This window comes from Suillus subalutaceus (genome assembly GCF_016647625.1).
Source record: "Suillus subalutaceus strain FC151 chromosome Unknown DFJ58scaffold_124, whole genome shotgun sequence".
Classification (NCBI taxonomy): Eukaryota; Fungi; Basidiomycota; class Agaricomycetes; order Boletales; family Suillaceae; genus Suillus; species Suillus subalutaceus.
In genome coordinates, this window is record NW_024540373.1 from 104,520 (window position 1) to 120,336 (window position 15,817).

Genomic DNA, 15,817 nt, shown 5'->3' on the forward strand with positions numbered 1-15,817 from the left:
GGGGTGTCTAATGGCGTTTTCTGCGTGCCTGTGGGGGTCGAGACTCAGAAGCGTGCTTCTAGGAAGCGTTGTTTGCGATTCAAAACCATGCACATGCACAGACAAATGACCCGGGCGTTCGTTCATAAGTTCACCCCAAACAGATCTTCGGACAATCCATGGCGAATTTGCGGCACCAAACGTTCTTCTGGGGTGATTCATATCCTGCTACTAGTGAGTCACTACCAAAAGAAAAATTCCTTCGAATTTTATGTACTCCAGGCTCATCTGTTCATCAGATACTAATACTTGCCTATCACGATCTCTCATTGAATGGAAAAACCAGAGGAGGTGAATAATATTGTATCATTTCGATCACAAAAGAGTACTGATTTGTGTACGTATCAAGGTATTTCTGTCGAAATATTCAACGCTAGGCAATGATTCATTGGACGGCTGCCTTACCACCATGCCGCTCTTTCCACTGCTTCCCGTATAACAACAACTTCACTGAGTCGTGGTGTCGTCATCTTTATGTGTACCTGATGGAGTAACTTCATTCGATTCAGGCTCACTGTCACTATTGCCCACTGTCATATTCGCGTCTCTGGTCCCCTTCTTTATTGGCACCCTTCCTACGTAGGCAATATGGATTGAACTGGCGGCACCGATGAGGCCAATAACACCTATCACGGGCTGGTACACGCCGAACTCGGGTAGTATCGGTGGGCCGAAGCAAAAACGCAAGCCATTGAAAGTGTTAATTACGCCCAAGATGGCTGGAATCACAAGATCATCAGCAGCCGCTCTTTTGGTTTAGCATGAACAATTCACCATAACTGTAAGTCGCATACGGAACTGGTCAGTCTGACAAGCGTTAAAGTAACCAATACAGGACGATACGTACTATGTTCTCCCCGCCCTGCCTAGTTTTCCGTTGCTTGAACTCGAGACTTCGCACGAGTGTGCTTGCACTTTCGAACCCCACTCGGAAATACTGCTTCCAGCCTGCTTCGGTGCCACCAGTCGAAGACAGCACCAATAACAACCGACAAGAAACACGCATGTGAGAAAGACGGTCCTCATTCCGAGCGTATAGACAGCAACATATTGGGCATATGGCTCCAGTATTGGAATGGTTGAGCCAAGATAGATAAAAAATGACTGCGATGCTGGCTCGCAATTTCTAGATCATCGTAGTCGAGAAGAAATTAACAACGGCATTCACCAGAAACTATTGATGACATTAGAACTGTCAAGGAGTAGTGGTCAGTTTCTCGTCACAAATTTCCTTTCTACGATCTGATTGCTTACAGGACAAAGATACCAGCACCGATGGCTTTCAACACTTTCTTGACAGTCAGCTTCTCAGTCAACGGTGGAGGAGGTTCAGGCAAGTTTGACATGGTGCCGTTCGATTGTACTGGTGAAGGTGAAAAATGGTGCTAGGATCGGGACTGAGTGATAAACTTGTAACCCACACAGGAAATACACGCTGCTATGCGATGCTGATGTGAATACTATTCTGGTCATCAACAATGCGGATCTCACGGTGTCACATTCGCGTACAACGCATAATTCGTGAAGATACTGATCCAGTGACTGCAGTGACAGGCAGTGCCTCGTCTCGTCCCACAACCAACAAAAGTCTGTATCTTCACCTTTCCGCACTTCACGCCCAAGATGCAAGTCGTAAATCCAATTGCCGCAACCATACTTCACCTGTATGTCCACTATACTTGATACTAACTCTAAGGCGAGCTAAATTTCGGTGCATGTAGTCTCCGCACAGCGGCAACGCTTTGGTGGGTATCTTCCATGGAGAACTGCAAAGATTTCTTGCGTGTAGCTTCTGACTTTGCAAACTTGCTGTAGCATGGGGATTATTTTCCTGCACCTCGCCTATAACGAGCCCAAGATTAAGTACTATGCATTCTATGCTGGAGCATACGCAATCGTGACGGGCGCTCTTGGGCTGCTCGCCTCACGGAGGATTTATCGCAATGCCCTTGCGAAGAAGAATGAGGCACCGAAACCCCAGTCGAGCGCGGAAACTGCGCACGAAACCACTGCGACGGAGGGCGTTTGGGAAGATGAGAAGCCTCGAGGAGTTTCTGAAAATGCAGACTTGTTGGTCTGATCGATGCGCCGAACTTATGCGGGTACCAAGCAGGTACTACATATATTGTAATGCAAGACTCAAATTTCCTAGAAGATATCCTGCCACTTGTCGTTCCAGAGTCCTTTTGCATTACACAGTCAATATCATCCTTTGATGTACTGGTCGGCTGAACTTCAAATCCAGATTGCAGCCAGAGAATTTAGAATCCATACATGTAGTCGATTAATAGTAATTCTGACGGTTCAATTCTACGTACAGTACACCGGCTGAGATGAATGCAATGAGCACAGCTTAGAACATGTGGCATTATCAATCACCCAAAAATCAGAGTCGTGTTAAATGGCGCTTTTGCCCTGTAGCTTGGGACGGCGCCCCACTGGTACTTCATGCAAAATGAATGTAAGACATGTAATGACACGACACATTGTATGACTATCTGGAAGGGGGATCACAGGCTCCAGGTTAGATACCATCAGTGAATTGATGAGTTCTTGATTTTGTAGCCGTGCGAACTGTTAAAGTTCGAGGATTCGAATTCTACTAGCGAGTTGGCCGATCACTAGCGACTGGAGGCAGCAAGGTGGGGGAATGGCGTGTGTAATGACGGGAGTTAGTCGAGTGTTGATATGATCCAAAAATGAAATTATGTTAGAGCGGTCGGTTCTCTGGAGACAACTCACGAGAGACCAATGGCATTATTGTCGCTTTTCCGGGCCGTCTCTGCACCAACTTGAAAGGGTCCGTGTACTTGTCTGTTGGTATGAAACTTGTTGTCAAGTTCACACTCCAATTCCGACTCGGAGTCGAAGGACAACGTACCAAGGCAGAGTGATATGCATCAGTTGCGTTCTGTTGAGTCATCGATCATAGAACTTTGTTTCAGAAAGTCTAGGGGTCATATCATATACTAGAAGGCCAAGCAAATTGGGTTCGACTCGGAGCGCTCGAGAGGTAAAACTCCTGGAAAACATAATCAGGCAACAATTTGGTATAGATTTCCTTCCTACCGTACCATGACGTACTAATTGAAGCCATTGTATCGTCGTAAACCTTTGACCATGGCCAAATTGCAAACGTAAAATATGCAAACTGAACCAGTTCAACCACGGTGACTGAGAGTGTTGACTCAGACTCCCGCGCTCTTCTTCCCTCTAACAGTTTTCCCGCGGGAAACAACCACTGTTACCCGTACACTACTGATTCGTGTCGGCAGCCGCATTGGCAGGCGTCACCTCTGAGTCTTTATCCCTGTTCTCGAATTTTCATTCCATGGAGTTATGGAACAGTTCTACCAGCCGCCGGTCCGTATCATTCGTGTCCTTGAGTCATATGGTCCTGCGGCTGCATCTACTAGTACCACATCCAAAGGACGCCAACCTCATTGAAGTGCCTCTAAGTAGAGTTACTAGGTGCGTTGGGACGGTTTCGTGACATCCGATCGATTCCGAGTAGGCACCCTAGTTTCATCACCTTTCCGATGGCATTTCCATCGTGATGGCCTTCATCTTTCCTCCCTTTTCAAATTTCAACTCACACCCGAGTTTCATTTATCAATCATGTGGCTCGCATTCGATCCTCTAATAAGGAATCAGCTCCACTTGCCTACACCGTCACCACTAGTAAGGTTGGCTCTTCGGCTGCAACCAAGTAGTCGTCATAACAGGTGTTCATCTTTTGTGGACAACTGACGCCGACATAAGCCAATTCATCAAACGTGATAAACCTTACTAGATCCGAACCATAGCGTTCGTGTCATGTCACGAGCATTCACAAGATACTCGAGCCCTGCACATTGTTTGCATGCGTAACGTCATTGGTCATGCTCGCTCCGCAGGTAACGCGAGTGAACCCCTGAATAGTGCTAGTGAATGGTGGCATTTTCCGAGCGCTTCACGAGGCACGCACCGTTCCACTCCGGTTCTTTATTATGAGCGGAACCCAGGCCTGAACAGTGACACATTCTGAAGCGTAGGAAGAGCTAAATTTGAACGAAACGTTAGGATTTCGTTAGCTCCACCTCCTCCGACTTCCCGCTCCTTTTCTCTTGCCACCCTCTACCCCTCCTACGCAATTAGCCAGCTGTGACATGGTTTGTTCGCTGGATACCTTTGTTCAAACACTGGGATATACCTAGTACATACGGCCTTACGACAGAAGCTCGATCGTAAGATTACCAGCCATTGTAAACAGCCAGGTTCTTCTCTATGTAGCCAGACCATAATGATCGTTCCTTATGGTTCCGCAGGCTGTTTACCGTAATCAGTAACAACCACGAGGATAGAACGCGTGTTTGGCGATTATCACGCTCTCTCACGTCAATTTAGCACATGACGACTTTGTCGATAACAAGGTGCGAATAGCAAGATTCTGTAACTCTGTATTAGATCTCAGGTGGATAAGACACATCCTCTCCTTAATTGTGACGTTTTCAGGGAACAGGAGGATCGGCTACTCAGGGCTCCTCTCGTTTCTAATGGAATGTTACTTATGGTACATACACAGTAAGTGATCGGTTCGGATCCGGGCGGCAGCAAACACTAGCTCAGTCACTGTAATTGCCTTGAAGGCCTTCAATTCACAATTGGCAACGCTCGTTCCTGCTGATTCATGTTTCAGCCGCACACCCCAGTATACTGGTATGTATGAAATTAGTTGGGCTGCAATTTCAGTGCTATACATGTACTACCCATCTCGATGTTCCTGATGAGCGGACATCTTGATGCACACTTGCAACAAACACGGATCAAAGTTCCTGTATCCCGGGACCTGGCCGCAGGCGCGGCTCTTGAGTGCATGATATGAGGACTACTTTTTTGGATGAGTCAGGCTGATTGTGATAGGGCATCCTAGCCGAGGTAACCTGAAAGGGGTCACAGCGGCACATAACCAACTGCATCCATCCGGACATTTACAGTTCGGTTCCATCATGATCTTATCTTTGGCGGTAGAACGGGGAGCACAGCGAGAGTCAAATGCGGACTTCTTCTGGTGACTATTAGTGAATCAATATACTGGCCCATCGATGCACGTAGCCAGGTACCGACTGGTACTGAGCTGATCTTAGAAATGGTGCGGGCTGTGACGTGGGAGGTCATAGGAAGCCATGCGTCAACCCCATGGGCATCTTCAGGGAGCTGGAAGACCAGTTCTCGCCTAAATTTGAGCGGACTGTTAAATGTGTGCGAACCATGTTCCACCATCCATGTCTTGGTCGTACATCGCATGATGGGACGTTTAATGCTGGCAATGGACCTGCCTAGATTCCTGCTTAAAGGTGCACTCGCGCAGTGGTTATGTTCTTTAGAAATGTCAGAAGTCATGACAAATACCGTGCAAGCGTTTGACTGCGGTTGAATCCAAGGGACGCCGGGCCAACAAGGTTAAGGCTCCGCATCATTTTCCTCAGTGATCGCAAGTTCCAGGTGACATACATTTCGTGATTTCTCTCCACAGGCAAAAAAGGCGCATGACAGAGGGTGTCAGGAATGTTGATCAGGGTCCAGGGATGATTACTCCACTGAGAAGATCATCCTCTACACTAAAGCTGACGGTTATTCACTACGCTAGCTTGTTTGAGATATTAAGATACAGAAGCACGCACCTCTTGAATAGAACTGACTTCCGACTGAGGTACAATGCCATATTCGGCGAGTGACTTAGCACCGCTCATGGGATATATGGGATGATGATGATCACATATGGGTCAAGTACAGGGCATTTCTACTTGACTTCTTTTATGTGCTGAAGAGCCAGTCATAAAGTGACACGTCATGTTCTTTTCGAGCCTTCTTGGACTTGTGCAGTTGAGAATATGCGTCTGTTACGGAGGCACCAAGCGGGGTACGAGAAAGCCAAAAATAGCTTCGAAGAGGAGAACAGGAGGGGGGAAAGCGGCGAGTGGCCAGGCCGCCAAGGAACCGAGAACGTTGGTGAAGCTGCAGCTCAAACAAGGCTGAAAATAAGAACATCTGTCAAACTGAAGTAAATATTGTTGGTAGCTATTGGTTACTGCCAGAGTCGGGAAACCAAAGTCTATCGAAGGAATCTTACCGAGCCTTACTGAGAGCAATACAAGTATTAAGTAGAAGTAGAGCGATATTCGGGACACAGCAAAGAGCTCGGTATTCGGATATGATTCTGTGTGAGATCTTCGATGGCGACTCGAGACGTTAGCAGAAGTGCAGGATTGAATTCATGTAGAACTCATATCCGAAAGTTTCAGGCTAGATAACATAGCCGAAAAGCAGGCGCTTGGCGACCAGTGTTCTGATACACGTTTGAGGGCTGATTCCATCGCACTCGGACAACAGCACGCGGTAGCCGAGGGTAGCCGGTGTGCACAACGGTGGCCCTGGATGATATCAAATTATGTTCAGGGCGTAACAAGAGGATATGACGACGTCGACAGAGACACCATGTTGGCAATTAGAGATCAATTGAACCTTCCAATGAGGAAAAAGTCGTGATAAAGATAGTGTGGAAATGCTATGTCGCGGAGTTGGACGACATAAACACGTTACCCGGATCAAATTACATAATTTAATCAACAGCCACATAAAGAAAGAAAAAAACAAAGCTTGACCAAAGCCACACCAAATACATAGCACACTTCATATCCACCACTTCTCTTAAAAAGTCCATCTTCCACCATGCTGTTTTCCTGCTAACATCCTGTTGGCGACCTTTGCTCGTCGAGCTCCAGCTTGTTCTTGACTTTGTCTATAGCGACATGCATACCCCCTCATCCTCGACATCTCGCCCTCGTCCTATTCTAAAGCATCAACAAACAACTCCGAACTATAGTCGTGTCGTTGGGTCACCAGAACGACTTCATGTCGTTCACTTCCCACCATCCCCGGCTTTGACTCGAACCTATTTGGCATACCCCCCTTCTACCTATGACCGTTCTCCCATTGTTGTGGCACCAAATACATGTGCTCTACCTGAGCGCGGGTGCCCTGGACGTACTTATACCCTGGACGAGGAACGTCCAGCGGGCTCGTCATCTTCTTCGAAACCTTTACAACACGGCATTCACCTTCATCCTCGTGCCGTGCTTAAGCATCAATCTCAAGTTTCGCCCTCAAATCAGGGTGGTATTGATGATGGGTCGCCATACACTCCTTGGCGCAGCTCCCCAACACAGCCTCCTTTGATTCTTGACCTCTCTTCGGGGTCGGACGAGAGTGATGGTTCTCCCACAGATTCACATAATGCTTCTTTGAAACCCGCTCCGTCAATACCATGGCCCCCCCGTGCTCTAGGGGATCCTAATGGTTATATAATGACACCGTCTTACGATTATCCTAGTCACTCGACTCTACCATTTCTCCCTTATCCTCCTTCTCCTAACGACGAGCATAAAGTCCGCCGTCAGAGACAGAAGGACCGTCCATGGGAGCGAGAGCGAGGAAGCAAATATGGAGCATATGCCATGGACGATGAACCACGTAATAAACCCAGTCACAGGTCCTATGCGCTACATGGAGGCTTTTCATCTTCCGCTCTTGACGGATCGGACGACAGTTGTTTGGGAGGATTTTGACAATAGATGACTATGCAGTGAGGCAGGCGCATACCAACATTACGACTTTATGTACTCGTATACCGCCTATTACCCATGATAATGGCGCTTAGATTTTCCCTGTTGTACTCTGTACTCAAGTATTCAAATTGATATCTATTGCAGGAGCGTTGGAGAATGAAATACGTCTGTATAAGTAACTGTAAGTCTGCTGTTCTCTGAATTCATCACATCCAACCCAGCCGTTCCATGGACCACCCTGATACGTTCCCGAATTCGTCAGGCTTATTGCAAATACGCTGATTTCTTTCAAGCCCGTTGATGATCTGCACATCTACTTCTGACAGGTTCAAGATCTGAAAAAAATTCAACATCCCATCACTGCATTATATGATAATGTCCGTCAGACTTGCCTGGCAATTCTCCTTCTGTCGTCCAGCGTCCGCGCTCTTCGGAATAACTACGACGCCTCTACCCACGTGCCATGAAAGGATAACTTGCGTAGGGGTGGCTCCGTAGTGGGTGGCTATCTCACCCACCGTCGGATCTTCACGTACGACTGCATAACCTACATCCCGAAGTGAGGTTAGGACTACATGCTCAAGCAATCCTTCACTAACCTGTCGGAGCATATGCTGTTACAGTAATACCCTTCTCTTTGCAATAAGCCAACAGTTCATCCTGCGCCAGATATGGGTGCATCCTGATGCCAACGTAAAGTTTTTGTCTCCCAATATGTCATATTTACGCAATGCTCACTCGACTTGAAGCATGGCCGGCATTACTTTCGCAGTCTTGAATAATTCTTCCATCCTGTGAACCTCATTTAGAGAACAGCCTTCACCCACACAAAGATACGTACGTCTTGATGGAGAAATTGCTGAGTCCGATCGCTTTAACCTTCCCACTAGCGAGGACCTTCTCCATTTCGGCCCAGGTATCGTTGAAGTTGCCTGTTTCATCTAGTTTAATCTGACCATCGGGGTTTCGCGGTCCTAGATTCGTTCTCTGCACGCGTACGCGCACTACTCGGTAAAGATGGTTCTATGAATCATTTCTAATTTCTTACCGTCATACGCCACGCTGTGCGGCCAATGTACCAGGTACTACACCAGCACCATCATCAGATTCTAGGCATGATCGTCTTGGCAATAAGCCCAAGTTCACGTACTAGGTCAAAATAGTCTAGCCCTGTGTTCTTCAAGCTCTGATCGATAGACCATTGCACGCGTTTAGTGTGGTTCCAACTGATAGATTCCAGAACGGTCCAGACACGGCGAAGGGAAACGGGGGAAACAGACTTACGGAAGCTTCGTGGTAACGAAGAGTTCTTCACGGGGAATCCCAGAAGCCTTGATTGCCTCTCCGACAGGTTTCTCTGTTCCGTATATCCATGCTGTGTCAATGTGTCTGTAACCTGCTTGCAGGGCGGTGAGGACCCAAGAGGTCGCTTTAGCCTGTTCAACAGGATCCCTGCTAACAAATACCCCAAGACCTATGTTTTCATGAGTGCCCGGATGTTAAAGCTCCCTCCGACAAGAGCTGGGCTTACCCACAATGGGAATCTTGGCCCCTGTGTTCAAGGTCAACGTTTTCGTTAGCCAGTCAGACATGTTGAAGTGGATTCAAGTTAACAGACCTCCACGCTAACTGGGCTTCACAAATACTCGGAGAGCCATGGGACGCTCAAGGCGTCCCGCAGTGATACTACTCCGAGCGGCCCGGCACAACTATCATCACAAGACCAGCCTTTGGGATTATCCGCGGGGCCTGCACAGCGGGAGATGATAACTTACAGCAACGACACATGAAGTCTATCAACACAAGTCATTCCAGCGTAATTTCAAATCTACCTCAAAGTTTTGCTTCTGTCTGAAGCACTCTTTCCTCTTGCCATCCCAAGCGATCGAAAGTCCACCCAAACACCTTTCCCTGCTTATCAGGCTGTATACATAGCCTTCTATTCTTGTCCAATGCATCAATCCGTCTTGCATCCTCTTCATGTAGCTCAATCACCTATTAATGCGCCATTAGAGAGGGAGGCTGGGAAATCCCACCTCTAAACTTACTTTCAAATTCTCTTCTTCGCCTATTGGCATTCTCACTTTTCACAACGAGGCCTGTCCCGCGTCCAATGTGCCACGATAGGACAATTTGCGTTGGAGTAACGTTATACTTCTTTGCCAGTGCCACGATGATCGGATCTTCGCGAACAACGGCATAACCTGCACGTTGTGATCACGTCACTGATGGGTCCAACTTGAAAATGAATTCTCCGACTCACCAGTGGCAGCGTAAGCAACAACCATTATCCCCTTATCCTCACACCACTCCAAAAGCTCGTTCTGAGCCAGATACGGATGTAATCTATATCACGGAATCAGCTTGATGACCGACCGCAGTTCTCGGTGCCTATACACAGCACTTACTCGATTTGCAAAACAGCGGGCGTGACTTTAGCAGTCTTTAAAAGCTGCTCCAACCTGCCAAGAACAAACATGGTTGAGTCAGCCATTCCAATTCAGGACGAATTTCAGTCCTACGTACGTTTTTATGGAGAAGTTGCAGACGCCGATCGACTTGGCTTTACCGCTGGCAACGACTTTTTCCATTTCCTTCCAGGTATCATTAAAATCAGACGTTTCGTCAAGCATCACCGACCCATCCGCGTTCAAAGGGACGGGGTTATTGTCTGTGGAGAATCATCAGCGCTCATAAATTAATTAAATACATGGTGATTTTGCAATTCGGAAACTCACTTTTGTAAACCACAACTTGAGGCCAGTGGACGAGATACTGTATCGAGTTACACAGCTATCCAAGGTGAAACAGCCAGTTGGCTTACCAGATCAAAGTAGTCCAGTCCAGCACGTTTCAGGCTTTTGTCCAAGGACTCACGTACGCGTTTCGTGTGATGGAAACTATGCATCAAATTGATGAAACCGCAGTTGATTTCAGTTCACTACGAGCGCAGATGACAAACGTGACTTACGGAAGCTTCGTGGTGATGTAGAGGTCTTTCCTGGGTATACCGGATTGTCTAACGGCTTCACCGACAGCGCCTTCGGTGCCTGCATCACCGCATGGATTGTCACAAACTTGAACTTGGCTCGAAATGTGCATGTTCGAGCATACCGTACAATGCTGCTGTGTCAATATGCCTGTACCCCCGCTTCAAGCGCAGTCAACAGCCAAGAGGACGCTCGTGCTAGCTCTTTGGGGTCGGTCCCTACCCATGATCCGAGTGCTACAAACATCAGTTCATATAGAATCATGTCACATCAGGTGTGTCCATGAACGCACCAATGCATGGCATAGTTGCCCCGTTGTTCAACTGCAGTGATTTCATTGAATCGAGATTACTTCAAGCAATTTGAAGATGAATCGTGCGTGTTGTTGGGAGGTGCGAAAGGTGCGGACGTGGCGGTCCAATTGACACGCACAGTCTGGTCCAATACGGAGCGCTACGTATGGCATGACGGGGAATACCAACGCTTGATCAAGCTTCAAGCTCAACGTTGCAACCAACGTTCAACGTTCAGCGCTCACTACGGTAGGTACACTTACTATTGGTTACCACTTGCTCGTGCACACCACATTTCGTGCAGTCACATAATTGTAACGGAAAGTCACGGTGTAGTCACACTGGCCGATTTCGCAGTCCGCTCGACACGCTGTGGATTAGACATTAGGAAGATATATACGAGTGTACCAGTAGCTAGTATGTAGTAATCTAATTGAATATGTATTGCGGATTGCCGGAGCAATATGAACTGTGACTATTAGGATGCCCAGACAGCAATGGCTGTGATACGACAGGGGTGGTTGTTGAGAGTACAGCAGGGCCAACTTGAACATGATGTGACCGGTTTGGATACATAACGGGGAGACTCGGAGATCCTTGCATTTGCGGAATCAAAGGTGGTTGTGGGTGGAACATATTGTTGGCTGCCGTGGGGAGAGAAGTACTGGCTGAAGGTGTTGAGCTTTCACTCGAAGTCAGGTTGGCAATGGCAACAGGCCTGCCGGTGCGTCGTTTCGAACCATATAGCGCTGAAAATCGAGGGTTATCTGCAAGAGCTGCGCGAGTGTCAGGATCTTCCAAGTGAGCTTTGATCCGTGCTGAAAGATCAGCAATTTTTCCATCTCTTGAGAGTCCAAGTGCTCCAGCGAGTGCTTCCAGATCTTCTTTCCGTTTATATGATGTGAAGGGACTGTCAAATGTTCTTGTCGTGATGCTGTTGACCATCTCCAGTATTTGAGCGCGGAGTTTTCGAGGATGTAAAGGGGTTGCTGAATTCGAGTTATGGTGGCACCAGTCCACCAGTACTCTTTCTTGGGATTCGTTGAGGAACGAGCGTCGAGTATGGTGTTTGCCTGCCGCACGATCTCGCAGTTGGTGGGGGTACCTGAAGGAAAATTGAGTTGCAACAAAATTGTTGAGGGAGTGCTTACATTGTGAGCTATGGCAGCACTGGGAAAACTGGCATGAACACCAGTCAAGGTATCACGGATGGCAGCCTGAATGCGAGCTTCTTTGGTGGGATCTCGGGGACCTTTCTGCTTCCCACCGACTCGAGTGCGCGCCATCCGTGCAGCGAGTAGACGCGTCGAGACGCGTTGCCACTAACACGTTGAGTTAAAACTCCGCTGCGGCAGCGGACGGCAGGTGACAATGGAAGTGACAAAAGCCTTTGTCACAACCAAACATTTATCTCTCTTGTTTCTTGTCCAAATGCATCTGTCTAAGCTCGTAAGACGTTCTTGTGTATTATTATTTAAAATAGATGTAGTAGTTTGAACATTTTGTAGTAGGAAAAGTGTTGTTTTTGAGGGATGCACGAAATGTGGTGTGCACGAGCAAGTGGTAACCAATAGTACTAGCCTGGGACGCCTGGTTAGAAACCGGTCCGCATAAACCGCACGGCTTAATGCCATAATGGTGCCACATATTTTAATCCATATTCAAATGTAAAGGGTAGGACTCGTAGGAGAAGTAACAAATCGAAATGCAAGCACTCGTCAATATCATGTCATATCTAATGTTCGTGGAGACAAAGAGGCGCAGAAAGAAGTACCCAAATCGTAAGCGTTGAGAGGGCGACACTACGCGGAATTCAAAGACACCAATACACCATCTTTCTCTTTCTCACTGGTAGATGACGAGTCGGGTCGAACTTCTTCCAAACCGAGCCGAGCTTTGGTTTCTGCATCAAGGTTGGATGTAGGTCCATGATAATGTCGATGCGCGCTGGACGGTCGTGATTGTAAGATCGTTGAACATACACCGTTGGATTAACAACTCACCCGAGAACATACCACACCCTAGCCAGACGACATGCGACAATCAGTTACTCTAAACTTGAAACAGAACTAATTTGTGCTCACCCACTAAGAAAAACAACCCCGACAGCGATCACGGACGCATAATTCATGTTAATCTTCGTGACAGGGAATACCGTGGGCAGCGAGAAAATGACGCAGACAAAAAGCGTCCAGCTTATGCAAGCGACATTTGCTGCTAAACCGAGGAGACCTGGTCCCATGTAAAACGGTCCTGGGCGGAAATTCACATCCGGGTGATTTGCGTAGAGGCGACGCCTAAAAGTTTGCCCTTGGTCAATCAAGTGATAAGAACGACAAAACCTTCTCACAAGAATATCGGAATAATGTAACTCAAATCGAGCGCAATAGCAGTAAGCGCAAAGATGGCATTCGCGGCAACTGGGGAGGCTAGATCGAGGAAACCTGGAATGATGGCCAAGACGGTAGTAAGCCAGATAGCGCGCAGGGGTGTTCTGGTAGAATTCGCTATATGACCGAAAAATCCTTTGTCGGGGAGACCTGAGGATCTGGTTAGAACAGTTAATATTCCCTAGACACTGTTGCTTGCCATGATCACGACTGAAAGCGTAGACAGTACGAGAACATGCCTGCAGTGCCGTTTGTGAAACGAAGAATGCTGTGAGGCATACAAAGCTCTTATTACACGATCAGCCTGATACAATACGTATCAAGTAAAGAGAATAACTACCCAAAGGAAGAGGGCTACAGGTGTGCCCATGCGCAAAGCCATGATCTGTGGCGTAGTGAGCTCATTCGCTTACACTCCATAACTCGTGCCATACCTGCAAGAATGCAGATCCAGATATTCCTGGCAGATTTTCTCTGATTGTATTGATGAGAAGTGGTGGGGATAGATAAGGTGTGAAAACTTACATTGGACCTGAACACAGCATGAGGACGATATTCAATAGCCATCCCAATATCCCGGTCCCAATGACTGGATTTTCGTTTGATACGTTTACGAATTATCCAAAGACCAAAGCCTACCAGCAATGAATATCGCAGCGGGCGCTGGAAGGCAAGGTGTGAGGACTCGGTAATAGACGCTCTGCAATGATGCAACGTACCTGCGTACGCAGCACGACGAACTTCTTCGCTGAGATTGAAGATGGATCAACTAAGCACCGAGGGTTCATGAAGAGAACATACGAAATATGAGCAGTCGCATCGTAATCCTGTCACACCATTCAAGTCTACATTGACTTTGGAAACTGTGTAATCTTACCGTCATCTAATTATATTTTGAGGTAAGCGAAAGGATATGAGTGATCGCCTTGTGACGTACCGTCCATTGTACGCTCAATAAACCAAGTAAAAAAGCGATGCCATTATTCCAACCCCCCGTTTGATTTATAATTCCTTGAGTTCCGAAGACGTAGGTGGCTGAATGCATCTCTGAACGAGGTGTGGTCGCTAGCAAAACAATGATGATAACGACAGTTGTACCGAGGTTCACGAAGACGAAGCCTCTGGTAGCGAAGGCCAGGTAGCGTGTCGCCACGGAGTTCAAGAGTCCATGGACCATAAGAAGGCCAGCAAACAAACCAACGGTCTTCCCTTGTGTGAGCTGAAATGTGGGATGAGACAGTGAGACTGCACCCCATATCATGTTTGCGAGACCGAACTCTGTTGATGATAATCCTGCGACCTGACCAAGGATGTTCAACCAACCAACGATCCAGCCTACGATTGCGCGATGGGACTTTGGACAGAGTTGAGCTGAGGCCGTATACATGCCCCCGCATGTAGGAAATGCAGAGACTATCTCGGCGATGCTGGACCCAAGGGTGAAGCACATACATGATCCAAGTAACCAGCACCAAGTAACCTGGAATTGAGATTGTTTTAACGCCTTAAGAAGTGAGTTTAAGTTATGACGTACGGAAGTAGGGCCTCCAAGTAACAGTGGGGTGTTGAGAGTGGTGGCGATACTTGAACACAAACCCTGTAATTTAAAATTGAAATAAGATTGGGGCGACAGTGGAATGGACAGAACACACCATGATACTGAATGCAAAGCTGATGGTGGCAAGATTTGAAAACTCGCGCCGGAAGGAAGGCTTGTACCCAAGGACCTCGAGGCGGTAGTCGTCATCATCAGTTGTGCTGGACATTTAGATGTAGAAGGCGAGCACGTCAGGGTGTAGAATGAATGAGCTTTTAATGATGAACCTTGCTTGGGATCCACATGCATGATGCCGTAGTAGCCATCCGATAAGGTGAAATTTGATTATCATATGCAATATATGCATGCATGATCAAAATCCGAGGATTAATTGTAATTTATTGCGACGCATGACAGCTGACGGCCCTCATGTTTTCCCGACAGCTCCACAAAACTCCGAGTCAGCTGCCAGTGAAACTTGCAGCCATGTAACTCTTGATATAAGTAACTGCTATTTGCTCAAGGGAGAGTAGACCCAACGCGTACCAATATAGGCAATCATGATGGCAGTGGTTGTAGAGTGGTGTAGCCTGTGCCTGCTGTGTCTGAAATGAACCCCGCGGCTGGCAATTTGACAGACGGAAGCTGATGTGGCCTCTCCGTATACTACGGGGCGTAGCTATTTTGACACCTACATTCGACTTCAAGACCCTTTCCTCTTCGTTATTTTATTCATCTCTGCGAAGCACGTCGATGTTTAACGGGCGCACATTCTTCAGCCGGTAGTGAAGGAGCCATAGCGTGGCATCAGAGTTGTTGTTGAATAAGAGGTCACGCGACCCTATCAATCACAGAGCAAGTAATATTTTTCTCACTTCAAGTTCACTCTATCTGTAATCTCTTCCCAGAACCCATTCATTAAGATGTTGAGATATACATTCCACCGCCTGTGATGTTGACC

General features: G+C 47.4%; 6 protein-coding genes across 6 annotated transcripts; 2 read left to right on the forward strand and 4 right to left on the reverse strand.

Moving 5' to 3' along the window:
- Window positions 1–373: 373 nt before the first annotated feature.
- On the reverse strand, window positions 374–1,207 carry DFJ58DRAFT_72995 (uncharacterized protein). The gene is made up of 2 exons (XM_041385810.1): window positions 883–1,207; window positions 374–758 (listed from the first exon to the last, which is right to left on the reverse strand). Exons 1-2 carry the CDS (start codon window positions 1,043–1,045, stop codon window positions 487–489), a joined length of 435 nt encoding a protein of 144 aa, XP_041239553.1. The 5' UTR covers window positions 1,046–1,207; the 3' UTR covers window positions 374–486.
- A 455-nt stretch (window positions 1,208–1,662) lies between these two features.
- DFJ58DRAFT_748416 (uncharacterized protein) lies at window positions 1,663–2,284 on the forward strand (the record flags this gene model as incomplete). The annotated part of the gene is made up of 3 exons (XM_041387587.1): window positions 1,663–1,703; window positions 1,761–1,784; window positions 1,855–2,284. The coding sequence occupies 3 exons, from the start codon at window positions 1,663–1,665 to the stop codon at window positions 2,117–2,119; spliced, it is 330 nt and encodes a 109-aa protein (XP_041239554.1). The 3' UTR covers window positions 2,120–2,284.
- A 4,409-nt stretch (window positions 2,285–6,693) lies between these two features.
- On the forward strand, window positions 6,694–7,796 carry DFJ58DRAFT_808272 (uncharacterized protein). Its single transcript, XM_041391287.1, has one exon. It carries the CDS (start codon window positions 6,831–6,833, stop codon window positions 7,644–7,646), a length of 816 nt encoding a protein of 271 aa, XP_041239555.1. The 5' UTR covers window positions 6,694–6,830; the 3' UTR covers window positions 7,647–7,796.
- Window positions 7,797–7,852: 56 nt separating this feature from the next.
- Window positions 7,853–9,238, reverse strand: DFJ58DRAFT_718152 (reductase AKOR2; the record flags this gene model as incomplete). Its single annotated transcript, XM_041384439.1, has 9 exons — window positions 7,853–7,981; window positions 8,039–8,193; window positions 8,246–8,328; window positions 8,385–8,438; window positions 8,488–8,620; window positions 8,695–8,731; window positions 8,797–8,872; window positions 8,931–9,120; window positions 9,178–9,238. 9 exons carry the CDS (start codon window positions 9,236–9,238, stop codon window positions 7,853–7,855), a joined length of 918 nt encoding a protein of 305 aa, XP_041239556.1.
- Window positions 9,239–11,660: 2,422 nt separating this feature from the next.
- Window positions 11,661–12,239, reverse strand: DFJ58DRAFT_808294 (uncharacterized protein; the record flags this gene model as incomplete). Its single annotated transcript, XM_041391288.1, has 1 exon — window positions 11,661–12,239. A coding segment is annotated over exon 1 (486 nt), but the record flags the coding sequence as incomplete, so codon positions are not given.
- A 162-nt stretch (window positions 12,240–12,401) lies between these two features.
- On the reverse strand, window positions 12,402–15,407 carry DFJ58DRAFT_808300 (APC amino acid permease). Its single transcript, XM_041391289.1, has 15 exons — window positions 14,972–15,407; window positions 14,854–14,916; window positions 14,257–14,799; window positions 14,197–14,202; window positions 14,121–14,146; window positions 14,039–14,067; window positions 13,959–13,982; window positions 13,845–13,908; window positions 13,754–13,793; window positions 13,660–13,704; window positions 13,519–13,606; window positions 13,280–13,469; window positions 13,014–13,226; window positions 12,933–12,950; window positions 12,402–12,876 (listed from the first exon to the last, which is right to left on the reverse strand). The coding sequence occupies exons 1-15, from the start codon at window positions 15,083–15,085 to the stop codon at window positions 12,732–12,734; spliced, it is 1,608 nt and encodes a 535-aa protein (XP_041239558.1). The 5' UTR covers window positions 15,086–15,407; the 3' UTR covers window positions 12,402–12,731.
- Between the last annotated feature and the right edge of the window lie 410 nt (window positions 15,408–15,817).

What these genes read in the sequence shown, in the direction of transcription:
- DFJ58DRAFT_72995 (XM_041385810.1), bottom strand. Translation starts at nt 1,045, where the DNA reads ATGCGTGTTTCTTGTCGGTTGTTATTGGTGCTGTCTTCGACTGGTGGC. An exon ending in GGGCGGGGAGAACATAGTAC is followed by an intron (nt 759 to 882) that starts GTATCGTCCTGT and finishes TTGTGATTCCAG; the next exon opens with CCATCTTGGGCGTAATTAAC.
- DFJ58DRAFT_808272 (XM_041391287.1), top strand. Translation starts at nt 6,831, where the DNA reads ATGCATACCCCCTCATCCTCGACATCTCGCCCTCGTCCTATTCTAAAG.
- DFJ58DRAFT_808300 (XM_041391289.1), bottom strand. Translation starts at nt 15,085, where the DNA reads ATGTCCAGCACAACTGATGATGACGACTACCGCCTCGAGGTCCTTGGG. An exon ending in TCGTCGTGCTGCGTACGCAG is followed by an intron (nt 13,983 to 14,038) that starts GTACGTTGCATC and finishes CTTGCCTTCCAG; the next exon opens with CGCCCGCTGCGATATTCATT. An exon ending in CTGGATCTGCATTCTTGCAG is followed by an intron (nt 13,705 to 13,753) that starts GTATGGCACGAG and finishes ACTACGCCACAG; the next exon opens with ATCATGGCTTTGCGCATGGG.